Source organism: Herpailurus yagouaroundi, unplaced genomic scaffold (assembly GCF_014898765.1).
Source record: "Herpailurus yagouaroundi ecotype Mexico unplaced genomic scaffold, PumYag 199, whole genome shotgun sequence".
NCBI lineage: Eukaryota > Metazoa > Chordata > Mammalia > Carnivora > Felidae > Herpailurus > Herpailurus yagouaroundi.
Genome location: NW_024412430.1, coordinates 6,289,738 through 6,310,583, shown reverse-complemented (window position 1 = coordinate 6,310,583; position 20,846 = coordinate 6,289,738). Strand labels below are relative to the sequence as shown.

General features: G+C 40.7%; 1 protein-coding gene across 1 annotated transcript in view; it reads right to left on the bottom strand.

The window, feature by feature from the left end:
- TRPM6 (transient receptor potential cation channel subfamily M member 6) overlaps window positions 1-14,223 on the bottom strand; it is a 173,801-nt gene extending 159,578 nt beyond the window's left edge. The window contains exon 1 of the mRNA XM_040449336.1: window positions 13,761-14,223. Coding sequence (XP_040305270.1) covers window positions 13,761-13,769 — 9 coding nt within the window. The 5' untranslated portion in view covers window positions 13,770-14,223. The remainder of the gene's footprint in view (window positions 1-13,760) is intronic.
- Between the last annotated feature and the right edge of the window lie 6,623 nt (window positions 14,224-20,846).

Below are 20,846 nucleotides of genomic sequence, written 5' to 3'. Positions count from 1 at the left end.
GTGACACAGGCCAGGAGAGAGGCCAGGAACCCATCACCTCTGTACCTCGGTCTCCATGGGAAAATCGGTTCTGGGTTCCAGACCGCTTCTTTACAAACTAGCTCACACAGCGGATGACTTCTAGGAGTAAGACTGCCTGCGGGTCTTACCCGGGACCCCCGGGTAAGAGCACAGCAGGAAGTGCTCGGGGAGCATTTGTGAAGAGGAAGCGGCAAGCCCGCTGGGGCGGGCGAGGTAAGGGGGGGCGGGCGGTGAGAGTTCAAAGGGGCATGTGGCATACCTACACACTCTGCAGAGGACATCTCTGCAAAGGAACTGCCTTGTGAGGTTTTGGTTCTTCCAGTTTTTCCTCATTCCTCTTGTCTTTTGAAATTCATTTATCAAAGCTCAGTTCCACAGGAGTATGCGCACAGAAAACCGGAAAGGATCTGTAGATTGTCCCAATGTGGATATGCCGGTTTTGATATTGTACCACAGACAGTCGTGTAAGCTGTTACCATTAGGGGAAGCTCGGCGAAGGGCACACGAGGCCTCTCTGTGCTATTCTTGCTACTTCCCGTGAATCCATAATTATGTCAAAAGAAAGAGAAACGCTCAGCTCCAGAGGTTTCTGCAGCACAGCCTTGCCCAACAACCTGACTCACACACCTGCCGACTGCCTTGGCTTGCTGTCCCTTCACATAATTTCCAAACTGCATCTTGCCTGTTTTCTAACTGTTTGTGCCACACCGCTTAGCATCCGCGTCTGTTTACGCTTGTATTACTTACACTACCGTGTGCTTACACACAATGAGACAAACACACACAGGTGGATGCAACACTATCCCGTTCGCTGTTTCTTATGTGTGTCTATCGTGAATCCCCAGCAAAACTGTAAGCTCTTTCACCTCCTTCCTTGGCACACCGTGGCACTGCCCACTGTTAACTGCAGGGCAGGTACTCGATAGATATTACGTAAGAGCGACTGAAAAGGCAAAAAATGTTAAAGAAAATAAAGAGAGAGTTAAAATACCTGACCAACTTTTTTTTTTTTTTTTTTGAAGAATACGATTTGATGCCCAGAAAACATTTACCAGACCAAGATTAGAGTTTAGAGGCACATCTGTCTCCTTTAATCCTAGTTATCGCCATGACCAGGCGGTTATCAACCGAGAAGCACAAAGGTTAATCACACGTGTGTTGTTTGGACCCTTGCCATAGAATACCCCTGAATTCATTGAGGGAAATGCTGAAGGAGCACTTTGCTAACTCCAGAATCCACCCTTCCCTCGGGGTTATCTTGTCTGAATCAAAGGGTGAGCAGGTTTGTTTGTTTAAGCCGAAACCTTGGGTTTAAAAAAAGAAGAAAGAAAGAAAGAAAGAAAGAAAGAAAGAAAGAAAGAAAGAAAGAAAGAAAGAAAGAAAGAAAGAAAGAAAGAAAGAAAGAAAAGGACAAGTAAATTTAAAGTTTTATGAAAAATGTGTGCCTTCAAAATCAATATGAGCAGTATCTCCAAATTGGGGAAACTAGGAACATATCTAGTGACTTTATTTAATAGAGTATATTCTGAGAAAAGGTACCTGCTTATTTAAACTACTTACAGGTTAAAATATATTGGTTGCAGCCTACAAAGAGGGACTGACGTTATCACTTTTATCTAATTTGGCCCTATGGGATAGGGAACAGTCTATAATAATACAGTCAGTGAAATAAACAAAAATCAGAACATGTGCATGGCATTCTTCTTTTTTTTTTTTTTTTTTTTAGAGAGAGTGAGTGTGAGTGAGAGAAAGGCACAGAGAGAGAGAGAGAGAGAGAGAGAGAGAGAGAGAGAGAGAATTTCAAGCGGGCTCCATGCTCAGCACAGAGACTGACATGGGGCTTGATCCCACGATCCTGGGATCACAATCTGTGCCAAAATCAAGAGTCGATGCTCAACTGACTGAGCCCCCCAGGCGCCCCGCATTTCTTTATAATTTAACAACCAAGAATGCATTCCTAGCTGCTATAGTCTTGCTCATTTTTTTTGGTTTTGTTTTTTATGTTACCTTTCATATACATGTTCTTCCTCCATTCCTTTCTTTCCTTACACTTTTTCTATTGAACAACACAGGCCGTTTGGCCTACAGAGATTTCCCCTGGTCTGGATGGTGCTGACTGCACACTCCCGGAATAGTTCAACATGCTCCTCCTATTGCTTTCCCTGCAAACTGACAGTTGAATCCAGAGGCCTGAGCAGACTCAGGCTCAGTCCCTTTGGCAAGATGCAGGCGGTGGTGTGTTCTTTCCACATACGTCTGATTTTTGTTCTTCATTGTCAGCAGCGCTTCATGCCTGGTGCCTAAATTCGTTAATTTGTTGGGGGTTGTAACATGGTTCATATTCCAACCCTATCATTTCATTTCATTAGCTGGACTGTCCTCACTGTCTCTGTGTACACAGGGAAGTCAGACTGTAAGCGGCCCCATGGAGAGGCCTACATGGTGAAGAACGTGAGCATCCTGCCAAGAGCCACGTGAGTAATTTCTGATGTGGATCTTCTCTGCCCAGATGCAAGCAAACATATCTGCAGTGCACAGCCCAACTGCAATCTCATTCGTGACTCTGAACAACTAGATAAGCCGCTCTTGGACTCCTGACTCTCAGAAACTGTGATGTGATGGGTCTGGCTTCAAGCAAAACTTCGGGACAACTTGTTACACAGCACCAGATAACTCATTTGCAATCCACTGCAATTCTTATCATTATTGAAACTCAATTTGTCCCATCTCTGGTCAGTGAGGGCCTCTTCAAATTATCTCTTGAGTTATTTGAGACCATTCTAATAGTCTTTGATAGCTCCAAAATTAGAATCACCTATTTCTCTAAGAAGTCCTGGTTTATTTCACTGGGAACGGTCTTGAGGAAGACCACGGTCTGGGGTGCCACAGGAGCTTTTTGGTCATTATTTCTAGAACTTTTCAGTAGAGAAATAAAATATCTTATGAGTTCATGTTGAAATTATAATTCAAATTCAGGTGAAACATGTTTTATTTAATTTCTTTATATTAAATCTGTATTCTTTTGAACTACATGAAGAATCCTGGTTCTCAAGGACAGAGGCAATAAAATTAAATATCCATTAATTTTTCATTGCTTTATCCCACATAAACACAGCAGTCTTAGGAAAACAATTCTTTTTTTTTAATGTTTATTTATTTTTGAGATCGAGAGAGAGAGAGAGAGAGAGAGAGAGAGCTTGAGTGGGAGAGGGGCAGAGAGAGAAGAAAACACAGAATCCAAAGCAGGCTCCTGGCTCTGAGCTGTCAGCACAGAGCCCAATGCAGGGCTCAAACTCACAGACCATGAGATCATGACCTGAGCCAAAGTCAGACACTTAACTGACTGAGCCACCCAGGCACCCCATCAGGAAAACAATTCTAATACTACAACCAATCATTATTATTTCTGAAAAGAAAATTTTACACATGCTACTGTAATTCTTCCCCTTTTAAATAGTTGTACTATGTCTACATTCTCAGATCACGTAGCCATTACATAGTATACTCTCTCTTTTTAATGCTTATTTATTGTTAGATCTACAGATAACCACACAGTACATTTAATGCCACCACCAGTACTCATGGTGATGTCTCACATCATTATGGTTAAGCTGCTCTTTAGTAGTACTCAGGTAAAGCTCATAAAGACAATATTCTCTAAGTCTTTGCATGTTGCTTCATACTTGAAGGCCAGTTTTATTGGATAGAAAAGCCTCAGCTCACAGGTGCTTTCACCAAGTATCTGAAAAAATGTTACTGCATTTTTTTCTGGAACAGATTATTGCTGTCAAAATGTCTGAAGATAGTATGATTTTCTTTCTCTTATACATCACATGGGTTGTTTTTTTTTCCTAGATGACCAAAGGTTTTTTGGGTTTTTGTTTTTGTTTTCCTTTTAAGTTCAGCAATTTTAACAGAATAATTCTGGGACACAGTTATTCTAGATCAGTGTTCTCAGATACTCAATGTGCCCTTTCAATACATACTTCAATTTTTTTTTTTTTTTTTTAGTTTCAGGAAATGTTTTAAAAATTATACTTTTTGGGGCGCCTGGGTGGCGCAGTCGGTTAAGCGTCCGACTTCAGCCAGGTCACGATCTCGCGGTCTGTGAGTTTGAGCCCCGCGTCGGGCTCTGGGCTGATGGCTCAGAGCCTGGAGCCTGTTTCCAATTCTGTGTCTCCCTCTCTCTCTGCCCCTCCCCCGTTCATGCTCTGTCTCTCTCTGTCCCAAAAATAAATAAACGTTGAAAAAAAAATTAAAAAAAAAAAATTATACTTTTTAATATTTGTTCTGTTCTCTTACTTAGGGTTTCTTCTTCAGGAACTCCTATGAACCATGTGGCAAGTCATCTCTGTCTATCCTCAATGTTTGCTTTTTTTAGCCCTCAAATTCTGTTTTCTCCCTTTTCCTTTTTCTATTGTTTCTCTTATTCTTCTATTTTTTTTTTAATTTTTTTTAACGTTTATTTATTTTTGAGACAGAGAGAGAGAGAGAGCATGAACGGGGGAGGGTCAGAGAGAGAGGGAGACACAGAATCCGAAACAGGCTCCAGGCTCTGAGCAGTCAGCACAGAGCCCGACGCGGGGCTCGAACTCACATACCGCGAGATCGTGACCTGAGCCGAAGTCGGACGCTTAACCGACCGAGCCACCCAGGCGCCCCTCCTATTCTTCTATTTTTATCAAAACATTATTTGCTGTGTTTATATACTCTCTTATATCTTCTAGTTTAGTCATTACAAGTTTTTATTATTTTATTCTAATTCTTTTTTGAGTCCTGCCACCTTGTGTCTGAATTTTTCTATTTCTGATTTATATTGCTCTTTCATGCTTGTGTGATTTCCTCATTGTCTATTAGTCTGTTTTGAAATAGTTCCAGTGTTTATGTTTTTTAAAATAGTTTATTTATTTATTTTGAGAGAGACAAAGTACTTGTGGGGAAGGGGCAGAGAAAGAGAGAGAATCCCAAGCAGGCTCCATGCTGTCAGCACAAAGCCCATGCAAGGCTCGAACTTACGAAACCCTGAGATCATGACCTGAGCCAAAATCAAGACACTTAACTGACTGAGCCACCCACTTCTTATCTATTTTTTTACTCATATTTTCTGATATGCTTTCATTGTCTAGGGATGTTATTCTGACCCTTATTCTCTTTATTTCTTATTGCAATTTTGTATGGCACTTGAACTCAATACTTTGCTGTTGCTCATTTTATGTAAGTTAATTTTCCTGAGATTTTAGAAGGAGGAGAAGTTGGGATAGTTTTTAAGTCTCCACAGAGCTTGCTCTCTTATGTGTCATGCGCAGAAATACAGTGAGTCCTTTCTGAGATTTCCTGGCTCTCCTCCCATCTTTCTTTTGTCTTGTTTTGTTTTTCAAACCCTTGTGTCGAGGGCTGACGTTCAATAGATCGCAGCGAGGCTCTCCTCCCATCTTCCACTTTTATCTGGATCTTCCTCTTTTATCTTTTATCTTTCCTCTTCCTCTGGTTTCTCTGTTTGCTCAATTTTGATTTCACTCCCAATAGTTTTCCCCCCATTTGGACCCATCTGGAAAGAAACTGTAGAGGGTCCATTTCAAGAGTTCACAGGGGTGGACTATGCCAGACCTTACCACAAGGCCACTCACCGTCTCTCACTAGTGTAGGCCAAGTCCCTCTTGGTTTTAGTTGCTGTTCTCAGATTAACCCACCACACTTTTCAGTGAATGTCTGTTGGCTCCTTTGGGTTTCACCTGTTCGTAGTCCACCTGCCACCCCATTGCCTCTGCTATCTCCCACATAGATACATAGATGATGATAATATACACAGTCTGTGGTTGTTGGCGATTCTCTCCACCTGGTTGTATTTGGGGTTTCCTAGTGCTAACTTGTGTTCAATTTGGTATTTATTCTGCTTGGTGTTCTCTGAGTTCCTGAATCTGTGGTTTGGTATTTGTCATGAATTTGAGGAAATTCCCGGTCATTACTGCTTCAAATATTTCTGTGTCCCGCCCCCCTTCCCTCTTCTCCTTCTGGTATTGCCATTACATATATGTCACATGTTTTGTACCTGTCCCAGAGAACTGGATATCTGTTTCTTTTTCATTCTTTTCCTCTCTTTGCACTTCAGAAGTTTCTAGTGACATTTCTTCAAAGAATAGCGGTTAACTCTGTTCGGCTTTGTTCTTATTGTGGCATTGGGAGTGGCAACTTCTAATCCCCTTACATGCTGGAATAGAGACTGAAGTCTACTGAGTTTTGTTGCAAATGCTGTTCAAGGGTTTTTAGTTTTTTTTGTTTTTTTTTAACGTTTTATTTATTTTTGAGACAGAGAGAGACAGAGCATGAACGGGGGAGGGGCAGAGAGAGGGGGAGACACAGAATGGAAGCAGGCTCCAGGCTCTGAGCCATCAGCCCAGAGCCTGACGCGGGGCTCGAACTCACGGACCGCGAGATCGTGACCTGAGCCGAAGTCGGACACTCAACCGACTGAGCCACCCAGGCGCCCCTCAAGGGTTTTTAGTTTTGCCACATATTTTATTTTATTTTTTATTTTTTATTTTTTTTTCCAACGTTTATTTATTTTTGGGACAGAGAGAGACAGAGCATGAATGGGGGAGGGGCAGAGAGAGAGGGAGACACAGAATCGGAAACAGGCTCCAGGCTCTGAGCCATCAGCCCAGAGCCCGACACGTGGCACGAACCCACGGACCGCCAGATCGTGACCTGGCTAAAGTCGGACGCTTAACCAATGGCGCCACCCAGGCGCCCCTGCCACATATTTTATATGTGGGGATTTGGGAGGATCTAAAAACTAAACAGCCACTACTCTATCTTCTCAAAATCAGAAATAATGTTTAGTAATACTAAAGTAAGAGGTATTCAGCAAAGTGGTTCAACGCTACAACATAAGTCAATTTTCTTGGTTGAAAAAAATGACTTAATAAGCACCCAATTGTAAATTAACAACAACAGCCATAACGACAAGAACTCCCTTAGAAATAAATGGAAACATTTTTACAAACAGGTAATTCATAGGGAAAAAACCCAAACAGAAGCATCAAGCAAAAATTTGAAACTCCTTCATAAAGTTACACTAACTAAAACAGCAATGAAATATCAATTTTTAATTGTTAGACTAGCAAAAATTAGAAAGCTGAGTAACACTAAGTATTAGTAGGGTTGTAGTTTATAGAAACATAGTGCAATGCTTTATGGGGCAGGGAGGGAACGTGTGCATAAAACCATTCTGCAGTGGAACATGGTACTCCTGAGTCAAATTAAATAGATGTATACCCTGTGATCCAGCAATGGCATTCCTGGAGATTTATCTCAAATAAATTCCCATACTAGGTATAGGAGGGAACAATGCAAGCATGTTCATCGTAACTTGTAGTGAGAGGGGTTTGGAGGTGGTGTTAGTTTCCATCACTGGAGGTGTAAATCGGTGAAATGTGCTAAATTTACTTCATGAAGCATTGTGTAGCAGTCAGAAACAATACATCTATACCACTGCAATATGTAGATATCTTAAACACCTTAATGCTTTGTAAAGAAGGTAAGATACAGGTTGAGATTCATAACACATCGCCTCATATATAAATGTTTTCAATACATCCTAAAAAACGAAGAAAATACACATTTTTCAAAAACAGACACAAGAAGAGGACACACATTAACCACATTAGAACCACTGCTGTGGTTGTGAAGGGGAATGGCCATGGGCAATGAGAATAATTAGGAATATATGCATAAGTAAATAAAGAAGTGAATACATAAAAACAAGAGCAGTATCTCACACAGATCAGTGAGCAAGTGCCCTAAACTGAGACGTCAATTAACTCATTTCTCCACATCTGAATTTCTACTAATAAAATTTTTAAATGAACTCAAGTATTTTTCGCTCAAAACTTACACTTTTTGAGAACCCCTCTATTTACAAAGTACTAATTATTTTCCTATCCTATTAGCATCTCTTCCAATTATTTTCTCTTCTCTTTACTCTGTGTTCTGACTTCCCTTTTTGGCAACATTTCCAACCTCATAATTTTTATTCATCTCACTCATTCAGGTATTCAAGTGTCAACTCAAATATTAAATAAATGTATTATTCTGGGTACTAAGAGGATATGAAGGAAACCTCTCATGCTCTGTCTTTCCGGGAACCCACATTCAATTTTTTTTTTTAATTTTTTTAATGTTTATTTTGAGAAAGAGAGAGACAGAGTGTGAAAGCGGAAGGAGCAGAGAGAGAGACACACACACACAGAATCTGAAGCAGGCTCCAGGCTCCGAGCTGTCAGCACAGAGCCCGATGTGGGGCTTGAACCCATGAACCATGAGATCATGACCTGAGCTGAAGTCGGATGTTTAACCGACTGAGCCACCCAGGTGCCCCATCTGGGAACCCGCATTCTAATGGACGCAAAGCACTAGCTCATGAAATGGCTTAAACCAGCCCAAGGCAGCACTGGTTTAGTGTCTGAAAAGTGAGAGATGGATGTGAATATGTGATGGAATCCAGAGATGAGACATCAATGAGGCTCAAGGTGGGGGGAAAAATCTGCCTGAAAGGTCATAGTTGTGTTGGATCTTATAGGATGAGTGGTATAGATTAGAGAGAAAGGAGGGGACATCCTGAGTGGGGAGCATATCTTTTTTACAAGGCATGGAGTTAAGACTGAATGAAGCCAAGTCAGCAAGCATCAAACTAGACACCGGGAACTGAGGTAAGAAAGTAAGGGTAATACAAGTGAATCAGCAGAGAACACGTTGTAGAGGACTTGAAGGACTTTCTTGCCAAGAAATCTTGATCTTATCCCGTGGACATCAGGAAGCTTCTGGAGATATTTGAGTCAGGCATTGGATAGAATTTTCCTTTTTATTTACTATATCCAGCCTCCTACCAAATCCTGCTGAGGCTCACAGTGCTATTTCTGTCCAGTCCCGGGGAGGCAGACCTTGTGGTAGGTCTCCACGGCAGGTCCACTGAACTCCTACAAACGTGCTTTCTTTGCTGCCCCTACCCCCCTTTCACTTCTCCCACTTCTTCAGCTTCGTAACCTGACCTCATCCTATCAGATATTGGGTTATGTGTGTTCTCCTGGCATCCCATGGTTGCTTCTACCATATTAACTGATTCCTTAGTTCATTCAACAGACGCTTACCGATCCCATCCTGCCTGCCGGGCACTCTGCTAGAAGCTGAGTGATAAGCTAAAACAGAACTAAAACCTGCTCTCATGTAGCCTAGAGGCAGAGAGAAAAGTTATCATATCTCAGTATCCTATTTTTCACTGTAGAATTTATTACACTGTATGCCAACTGCCTCTTAGACTACGAGTTCAGGGTATCTGGCACTTTGTAAATGCTCAATAAACGTTAACCGATTGAATGAATGGGTAGATGCTTGGAGAACCCTGCTCATACGGCAATAAGAATTATCAGTTCTGAATCGATAATGGCAATCTCACCCCTCCTCAGAACTGCTGATCACATATAAATGTAAACTCTAGATCACAGGTCAGCAGACTTCTCCTGCCAAGTGCTAGGTAGTAAATACATTAGGCTCTATAAGCCATATGGTATCTGTCACAACTGCTCAGCTCTGCTATCGGAGCACAAAAGCAGACGTAGACTCTACGTAAACAGTGAGTGTGGCTGCGTCCCAATAAGAAGTTTATAAAGGCAGCTGTAGGCTGGATTTGGCCCATGGGCCCTAGTCTGCCAAACCATGATACAGAAATGTCACCTCTGTTGATTTTTCAAAACTGCCTTCATGCCTGTTCCATATATTAATTTAGTTGTTACATCCAACATCTCAGCTTACATTTTTTTTTTTACAGTTTACTTATTTTTGAGAGAGAAAAAGAGAGTGCACAAGTGGGGTATGGACAGAGAGAGAGGGGAGAGAGAATCCCAAGCAGGCTCTGCATTGTCAGCACAAAGCCTGATGTGGGGCTCAAACTCACAAACCATAAAATCACAACCTGAGCCAAAACCAAGAGTCGGATGCTTAACCAACTGAGCCACCCATGTGCCCCCTGAGTTTACCTTTAAACACCCATCAGACATTTGCAATTGTAGTGTTATGAAAGAATGTGCAATTTGGAGCCAAACAGACCTATTTTACTCTATGGTTGGCCTTTTGGTAAGTTTTATCTTTTTGAACCTCTGTTTCCTCACTATAAATATACTCTTTTAATCCTGACTATGAAGATCAAGTGAGAAATGTATATTGAGAACTGATTGTGATGCCTAACACACGGTAGCCAGTTCACAAATCCCCCCTACCCCCCCACCCCACCCTCTGTGCTCGGTCATGTTCTTTTTTCCTCCTGTAAATCCCACAATCAGATTAGCTATTGAGGATCTACTACATTCAAGGCACACTTTCAGGTACTTCTAAAACTCCTCTAAATCCTCCCTGATATCTCTCTTGATCACTGTTTCTCAAAATTGGCTATAACACAGTTTACTTGGGAGCCTAAAAGTACTGATGCCTGGGCCCTGACTGTAGATATAACTGTTATAAAGAGTGGCATGGGCTGGGGCGCCTGGGTGGCGCAGTCGGTTGAGCGTCCGACTTCAGCCAGGTCACGATCTCGCGGTCCGGGAGTTCGAGCCCCGCGTCGGGCTCTGGGCTGATGGCTCAGAGCCTGGAGCCTGTTTCCGATTCTGTGTCTCCCTCTCTCTCTGACCCTCCCCCGTTCATGCTCTGTCTCTCTCTGTCCCAAAAATAAATAAAAACGTTGAAAAAAAAAATTAAAAAAAAAAAAGAGTGGCATGGGCATCAGAATCACCCCTGGATAATTTCAATATGGAGCCAATCTGAGAGTCATTGCTCTGCACTCAGATTCTGGCTTTAATCAATTCAGAGAGCTCCTCCCTCTATCTTTCCATCTGCCTCCCTTAAACAGTTAATAACTGCACATTTTTGCAGAGCTAGAGTTGACTGGTTCTTGCATCTGTTACTTATTCGTATTTGTATATATTCATTTAGGGAGAGCAGAAAAGAAAAGAATGATATATAATCATCTTCCTTTGTCTTTGACCTTTGCTATTTAACTACCAGACAGCCAATCCCCTTTCCTATGGCAACAGCCTTGATTTTTATTTGGGGCTCCACTTCTCCCCCACCCTCAGTCCACCTGGTCTGCTTGAGGCTTTACCCTTAGCCCTGGAAACTCCTGAAGCTCATGAAAGCGGTACATGAACTCTCTTGGCTACGGTTAGTGTTTTTGACTCTGACTGTCATGACTTAGTTTTCTAGGTAGGACTGCTGAAGCGAAGACATCTTTTCTGCTGGACTGGATCTGAAAGAATGTGTTCGTATAGATTTGGGTGGCTATTTTACAATCTCAAAGATAAAGTCTGAGAACAGAACAAGACAGAGACAGAGATGTCATTTTGAGCAAGAGTGTCTAACTATTTCTAAGTGTCTAGCTAAGTCTAAGCCAGGTGCACTATTGAACTGCCATGGGAAGCCAATAAATTCTCTTTCTCTTCCACTCCTGCCAGTTTAGTCAGGTGGTGTATTATCGGCAACCAAAAGAATCCCAAACAGATTGTCTCCTCCCGTCTCCCTCAGAACAAGATCTAATCATCTGTTTATCTGCAGAGATTATGTGCCAGGATCAAGCCTGGTCCTTCATTCAACAAACATGCACTGGGTGCCTATTGTATATAATGCTTGGTTTACAAGGAAGGGTTACAGTAGCCCTCCATCATTAAGAACTGCACACGTTTCTGGAAAGAATATCCAGCAACAAAACTATCCCCCTACTATCAGTGAGGCCCTGTGCTAAGTATTGAGGACAGAAAAGATCATAAGACAGAGTCCGTATCTCCAGGGTTTATAATCAAATTGGAAAGATGGCACGTGCATAAGAAGATAAGCAGTACTCTGGGATGTGAGGTGCACAGACTCCTGAGCACAGACATCAAACCCAAAGTAAGAAATGTAGGCAGAAAATCTTAAGTGAGCACAGGGACCACAACATTTTCATTTTCCTTTGAACCAAAATTAGCTAGGAAAAGGAAGGAAAGTATTGCAAAAAGTAGGAAAGAAGAGTATCAGAGGCTTTGAATGTTGTTCTAAATCACTTTTTATACTTAAAAATTAAGGTATTTTGTGAATCTTATTTGCTTGTAAATTAACCATGCCAGTTTTAAATGATTTACGGGCACCTGGGTGGCTCAGTCGGTTAAGCGGCCGACTTTGGCTCAGGTCACAATCTCGAGGTTTGTGACCTGGAGCCCCATGTCAGGCTCCATGATGGGCTCTGTGCTGACAGCTCAGAGCCTGGAGCCTGCTTCAGATTCTGTGTCTCCCTCTCTCTCTGCCCCTCCCCTGCTCATGCTCTGTCTCTCTCTCTCTCAAAAATAAACATTAAATAATTTAAATATTATAGAAATCTCTTCATTCATTCATCCATTCAACACTATTTATTGCATGCCTATTATGTACCAGAAACAATTATATACACTAAGGTTTGAGGAGTAAATAAAACAATATCCCCACCACTTACCTTCTAATGACTACAGAATAGAAAGAAAACTTTTGCATTCAGCTCCCCAAAAGTAGCCAGCGTAAACAGTTTGGTGAATATCACTACAGATTTGTAAATGTAGATACTGGTATTTATTTGCACACACAAAAAATGAAAATATCCTGTACTTACTTACTTTTTTTTAAAAACTTTTTTTTTTTTTTTTTTTTTATTAACTTAGCAATATGAATTGGACTGGTTTCATGTTAATAAATACAGATTTTTTCATTCTTTTTCATGGGTTCTGTCCTATTCCAGTGATTTCACCACTATCCTATTCATGAACATTTGGCTGCTCTCAGGTTTTCACAATGATAAGCAATGCTATAAACATGTGTGTTATCCCAATAATTTTTGGAACACTCAGAAAAATGTTCATTAATGTTCTCAGAAATGGAACAGCTTGAATCATAGAGGCAAAGATGTGAATTAAATTATTTTTCAAGTACTAACCCTATCTTCTACTTCCTTTTTAATTCATCACTGAAGTATCGTGTACATAAGATTTTTTTTTAAATTTTTTTTTTCAACGTTTATTTATTTTTGGGATAGAGAGAGACAGAGCATGAACGGGGGAGGGGCAGAGAGAGAGGGAGACACAGAATCGGAAACAGGCTCCAGGCTCCGAGCCATCCGCCCAGAGCCCGACGCGGGGCTCGAACTCACGGACCGCGAGATCGTGACCTGGCTGAAGTCGGACGCTTAACCGACTGCGCCACCCAGGCGCCCCCGTGTACATAAGATTTTATACAAGTGATTGGAAAATACCTTCTAAAACCCATTAATGTAAGTGCAGACAGAATAAAAAAAAGCGGGTGGAGAGAAATCATCATTAGCTCTTTCCACCAAATCTTCTATGTGCCCAGGACTGTTCTGGGCCTTGAAGAAATCTATTTTTACTGAACAGTCCCACGAACATTCCATCAACGTAGAAAGACATTTCAGTAACAGTTCAATTAACCAAACAAGCTGTTTAATTAATAAAAATATTTTTTTTCAAGAAGCAACTAAAGCAATTTTGTTTGGCATGCATGCTTAATTGTGTGTTTTAATTTCTTGGTTTTGGCCCGTGATCACTTAAAAACAATCATCAAGCAAATCTGAATGGTTAACTGTAATTGGAAGAGTATGCCTTTTGCATTTTATGGTGTATAAAATCTAGCAAAGAAGAAAATAAACACAAGAGCAACAAAGAGGTTCATTCACTTACCCTCTTCATAACCACAGCCAGGGTAAACTTCACTCAGCCTTCGGCCATTGAATTTTATCCTGAAGTTTCCATCTACCGCACAATCAGATAAACTCCAGCTCGTGGGAGCAACTAATGGAAACAGTGCCGTAAAAGGAACGGCTGCACAAATTTCCATGTGCTTAACCTGGAAGGGAGAAATTGCGGTGTGAATGGAGTAAAAAGTGTTGAGCTGTTTTTAAACCAGAGGGGGTGATTTCACTTTTAGCAGGAACTTGTGACTAAGATTGCCGGTTGGGAAATGATTAACACTCCTGTCGTCATCTGCTTCAGCTCCCCAGCGGCAGGAAATCGACTGAGGCGACCTTATCAATCCTGGGCTTTTGTGGCCTGAATACACCGTCCTCCTGCGTGGGCAGTCCGTGCGCTGACTTCGTTAGCGTGAAGTTATACAACATGAAAATGCATTTAGAACCGCTGCCAACTTTGTGAGTGGTTATTTTCATGGAAGTAGAGAAAGGGTTGATTTTTATTTTTCATTTCGGTGCCCCACCTCCAAAGATGGATTATTATTTAGATCCTTTTTCTTAAAATTCCAAAGTTTTATAGGAAGCATTAGGAGGGTCTCTGGGTTCCCTCTGCCTTGTTTTCTTCCCCAACCATGCTTGAGTCTAAAAACTTCAGTGCCCCTTTTGAACTGCCATTTCTCACTTTTCTGGAAACCGGGGGCTTGGAAAAACGAGAAAGAACTAATCAATATGTGTGCATACACTGGAGGCACTAGAAAGTAATCAAAGGATTACTCTTTTTTTAGATGGTTGTTATAAAGACCAACTAGTATGTGATCAGTCCTTCATAAATGCTTCTAGAAGAAGCAGGGGGAAAAAAAAATCTCACCCAGATATGAGAAAGAAATGGCAGAGATTTATTTACGTAAACTGTGCCTTATCTTGTGAACAGGAGCCTGATACATCTGCAAACACGTTTCTTTTAGTGGAATTGCGCTCCACCAACCGGGCAAAGTAGATGAGGCATTTCTACTTTAGATGATGAGGAAAGCCCAAACTGGGTCTTAAATACAGTGCTGAAGAGAGAGCTTGAGAGCTAGCTGTCCGTTGTGTTTATTATGCTATAAACTTCATTTTCCTCGTAGCCCTTAGATTGCTGACTTAGAAGCAGATTGATGACTCAGAGTTCTTATCACCCTTCCAGAGGTATTTTCTACGAATTGCCAAGCTCTTTTTAGGAACTCAGTTGCATCACCACGCCACCCCATCCCACCCCTGCCACCAAAGAAAGCAAGTGTGAACAGTTTCAATGCTGTAAAACCATTCCAAATAAATTCAAGGAGTTTCTCCCTCTGCATCCATGCATTGCTTTGTCTCTGAAATTTAGCAAGTGCTCTAAGTGAATTTCACATATTCTTTGCATGCCGAAAATGATGAGGATTTTAAAGTCCTTATTATTACACCCTCATTTCCTTTTGTTGAGCTACAACAAATAGCTGAGAAGTTGGAGAAAAATGCCAAGCATACACACACACACACACACACACACACATACACACACACACACAGTCACACGCACAAGCTTTAAGTCACCTTCCTTGTTTGTCATTGATAACAGTGCCTGGCACATAGTAAGCACTGAATACTCATTTGCCGAAAAAGAAAAAAAAAATCCAAATCTTCCAGAACTGAGTTTCTTAACCTAGATTTTAAGAGAATCAAGAGCTCTCTGAACACTAAATTGTATGTGAAATTTATGATTATGTGCATTTTTCTAGGGAAAAGGCTGTTAGGGTCCATGAGATCCTTAATGTGTCAATGACACACACAGAAAAGGGCAAGAACCACCACCCCAGAGGAGTATTAAAAATACAAAGTCTCAAAAAAAAAAAAAAAAAAAAAAGGAAAGAAATGTAGTCTCCAGGGGTGGGCTTGTGAAGTAGAGTCTATAGAGTTGGAGTGAGATTTTTCAGGAAAGGATTATACTATCTCCATAATACGGCGGAAACCAATATTAACTGTTTTGAGGGACATACAATATCACTACCTCTTTTTTATTACAAATATTACAAGGTTACTATTATTTTAGAGTAATAAACACAAATGGACAGACGACCACAGTGCAGGCTCAAGTGAGTCAGATCAGTTAATGACAGCCATATATATACATGGTGTTGTAAGGTAATTAGACACAAACGATAAGAAAACGCAAGTGCCTGAAACCAATGTTACTTTTATGTGGTCAGAACAAATTTCTCTCCTTTCATTCTTTAATTTTAATAGCTGCAATAACCCTAATACCAGCCATAAGCATCATGCATGCTTATGAGGGGATGCTCCTGAGTCCGGCCTGAGATGATTTCATCCTTACCCAGACCCAGGAGTTGGTGCTGGGTTGCAGAGGAGTCCCAAGGAAATGAAATCTGACATTGGGCAGAGAGAAGGAATCCCATCTAGGATCCAAAGAAATAGGGAAGGCAATGGGAATGCAAGCTGGTGCAGCCACTCTGAAAAACAGTATAGAGGTTCCTCAAAAAACTAAAGATAGAACTACCCTATGACCTAGCAATTGCACGACTAGGCATTTATCCACGGGATACAGGTGTGCTGTTTCAAAGGGGCACATGCACCCCCATGTTTATAGCAGCACTATCAACAATAGCCAAAGTAGGGAAAGAGCCCAAATGTCCATTGATGGATGAATGGATAAAGAAGATGTGGTATCGAGAAATAAGTCAGAGAAAGATAAATACTGTCTGGTATCACTTATATGTGGAATCTAAAGGGAAAAAAAGGCTACCCTCAAATTGTAGAATGGTTGTTGCCAAGGACTGGGGATTGGACAAAGGAGGAGATATTGGTTAAAGGATAAAAAGTTTGAGTTATCAGATGACTAGGTTGTGAGAATCTAATGTACAGCACGATGACTTAGTTCACAATACTATATTGTATACTTGAAATTTGCTGAGAGATCTTAAGCACTCTCACCAAAATAAATAAATAAATAATAAAAATTTAAAAAGTGTGAGGTGGAAAAAAAAAAGAAGAAGTGGTATATATATATATATATATACACACACACACACACACACACACACACACACACACACACAATGGAGTATTACTCGGCATTCAAAAAGAATGAAATCTTGCCATTTGCAATTACGTGGATGGAACTGGAGGGTATTATGCTCAGTGAAATTAGTCAGTCAGAGAAAGAAAAATACCATATGACTTCACTCATATGAGGACTTTAAGAGACAAAACAGATGGACATGAGGGAAGGGAAACAAAAAATAATATAAAAACAGGGAGGGGGACAAAACAGAAGAGACTCATAAATATGGAAAACAAACAGAGGGTTACTGGAAGGCATATGGGAGGGGAGGGATGGGCTAAATGGGTAAGCTAAATGGGTAAGGGGCATTAAAGAATCTACTCCTGAAATCATCGTTGCACTACATGCTAACTAATTTGGATGTAAATTAAAAAATAAATAAATACAAATAAATAAATAAATAACACGGAAAGAAAGAAAGAAAGAAAGAAAGAAAGAAAGAAAGAAAGAAAGAAAGAAAGAAATAGGGAAGGCAAGATACCAGGTTAGGGAATGAAGGCCCAGGGCTGTCAACTGAACTCAGGCAGGGAATGTCTTACACTGGAAGAACACACATGGCCCCATATACCGCTGCAACAGCTGGGCAACCCACAGATCTCTGTGGTAACTGAGCATCTGGAGGGCAGGAACCATTCCTTCTCCCACAGCCTTCCTCCCTTTCTAGAAAGACTCCATAGGTTTACCAACCTCCACCCTACCCCAAATTCCTTCCACTGGAAAGAAAGCAAATACAATCCCTCCCAAACAAATGCTTTGGAGGAGAGAGCATGTGTGAGCAGCCTAACCACCATCATTTCTCAAGCACCTATTAAACACCATGTGTTTGCTCTGTATTCATTTTCTCCATTTATTTCTCACAACAACACTTATAAGATAGACACTATAATTATTGACATTTAACAGACCAAATCTTCTTAAATGCAAAGTAGTGCAACTTGGAAAGAAGTATCCTGGAGCTCTCTAATTTTCATTACAATATTTTTATCTTTAACTTCTGTTTATTCTCATTTAGTGTCAACCTTTCTTTCTTCATTTCTGAAGAAATACTACACTTGCTGCCTACCTGGTCTCTTATCCTCCAGAGTCCACACCTGATTCAACTGCATACACACACATTCCCTCAAGTGTAAACATGAGGTGGGCCAGTCTAGACTCATCACCACTGCAAGAAGCTAGATAGACAACAATAAACAGTTTTCTGCTTCTTAGAAAAATGTGGAAGTTGTAAACACTTTAATATTCATGCTTTTTTCATATTTTCAACCACATTTTCTTTTTTAAAGGAAGTTCTTTTTGAGAGGAAGATATATTTTGGCATATTTAGTCTTTGAGAAGCCAGTGAATAGAACACTGTCAAATGTTTACTTCGAGTAAATAAAATCTGTTATGACTATGATTCTGATAGAATGCATCACATGAGTGATACATGAGCAATTTTTACTGCAAAGGCAGCTCTTGGAGCATTCTTTTGACTTGGCATCACTGAGTGACATTTGGGCTGATGAGGCTAAAGTTCTTGGTCACCTGATCGTCATTTACACAGGGCTGATTGTTTCTGGAGCCATTAGTGCTCCATAACAAAGGAGTCACTCTTGATAAAGGAGCAAAGATGAGCTAAAACGAACAAGCAAACAAACAACAAACAACAACAGATCTTTTCCACTAAATGACCAGCAATTAAAACAATAAAATAAGAGCCATAGTAAAAGTGTGTGCTAGTTAGCAAAATGTGACAAAAAATTCTGATCAGGTTTTTCAAAAAGACCATACAGAAATATAACTTGTCTGAAGTTTGACTTTCACTTTGAGCTTTGCAAATCCTAGAACCATGCATATATCTATATAATATGTTGATGGGTTACAAAAAAAAAAAAAGCTAGTATGAATCATGCATATTTAACTGTGCAGTTGTCAATAAGGGTGTGCTGTCAGATAATTACCTGTTGTGGTTATCTTGTCTGCCTTTCTGGTGGTTGGGGCATCTCTAAGGGTGAAGATCATGTCTCCTGACCACTTGCCCTCTCTCTAAGCCCCTGGCTTTCATTCCTGTAAAATCATTCTTTGAAATACACCAATAGTTCGATTTGACTTTTGCTAAGATCCATCTTCTTTCATTTCTCCTAACCTCCATGGGCCTGTGGCCAAATATGAACTCTCTCCCCGCCCTTGGTTTTAGAGATGTTACACTCTCTTCACCCCTCTGAGACTGCCCTTTATCTGCTTCCTACCCTTTCTAAAAGGGGTGCTGGTTCTAGATATGTGGCCACAGTCTTCTTTCTGTCTTCTCCCCCCAAATCTCAATCACTCCCATTGCTTCAGTGGGCACCTCCAGGCAAATGACTCCAAAACTAGTATGTCAGCTCCAAGTTTTCCCCATCCAGACATTCCAGACAACCTACAGAACATTTGCAGCCACCACCAAGTTCTGTCCACTAAGTTGAAACTTGCTTTGACCTCATCCTCACAATCCCTGTTCTCACTCTCTTTTTCCGGTAATGATCCAATTATTCTCTTACCAAGATATGAAACTTCAGTGTCACATTTTACCTAACTCTGTCTCATGGTCCTTTCCCACTCACCAGTATATGTAATCGTTGCCTAAGTTTTATAGGCTTTTTCCTTCATTAAAAAACTCTTGTCTCCCATCCAAATCGGCCAGGAGGAGGTCAAACTTTCACTCTTCACAGATGACATGATACTCTATGGAAAACCCAAAAGAGTCCACCAAAAAACTGCTAGAAATGATCCATGAATTCAGCAAAGTGGCAGGATATAAAATCAATGCACAGAAATCGGTTGCATTCCTATACACCAACAATGAAGCGACAGAAAGAGAAATCAAGGAATCGATCCCATTTACAGTTGCACCAAAAACCATAAAATACCTAGGAATAAATCTAACCAATGAGGTGAAAAATTTATACACTGAAAACTATAGAAAGCTTATGAAAGAAATTGAAGAAGACACCAAAAAAAACATGGAAAAATATTCCATGCTCTTGAATAGGAAGAACAAATATTGTTAAAATGCCAATACTATCCAAAGCAATCTACATATGCAATGCAATTCCTATCAAAATAACACCAGCATTCTTCACAGAGCTAGAACAAATAATCCTAAAATTTGTATGGAACCAGAAAAGACCCCAAATAGTCAAAGCAATCTGGAAAAAGAACACCAAAGCAGGAGGCATCACAATCCCGGACTTCAAGCTGTATTACAAAGCTGTAACCATAAAGACAGTGTGGTACTGGCACAAGAACAGACACTCAGATCAACGGAACAGAATAGAGAACCCAGAAATGGACCCACAAACGTATGGCCAACTAATCTTTGACAAAGCAGGAAAGAATATCTAATGGAATAAAGACAGTCTCTTCAGCAAGTGGTACTGGGAAAACTGAACGGCGACATGCAGAAAAATGAACCTGGACCACTTTCTTACACCAGACACAAAAATAAACTCAAAATGGATGAAAGGCCTAAACATACGACAGGAAGCCATCAAAATCCTCGAGGAGAAAGCAGGCAAAAAACTCTAGGACCCCGGCCACAGCAGCATCTTACTCAACAGGTCTCTGGAGGCAAAGGAAACAAAAGCCAAAATGAACTATTAGGACTTCATCAAAATAAAATGTTCCTGCACAGCAAAGGAAACAATCAGCAAAACTAAAAGGCAACCAACAGAATGGGAGAAGATATTTGCAAACGACATCTCAGATAAAGGTATCTATAAATAGTGTCCAAAATCTATAAAGAACTTAACAAACTCAACACCCAAAAAACAAATAATCCAGTGAAGAAACGGGCAAAAGACATGAATAGACACTTCTGTAAAGGAGACATCCAAATGGCCAACCGACACATGAAAAAATGCTCAACATCACTCATCATCAGGGAAATACAAATCAAAACCACAATGAGATACCACCTCACACCTGTCAGCATGGCTAACATTAACAACTCAGGCAAAAACAGAT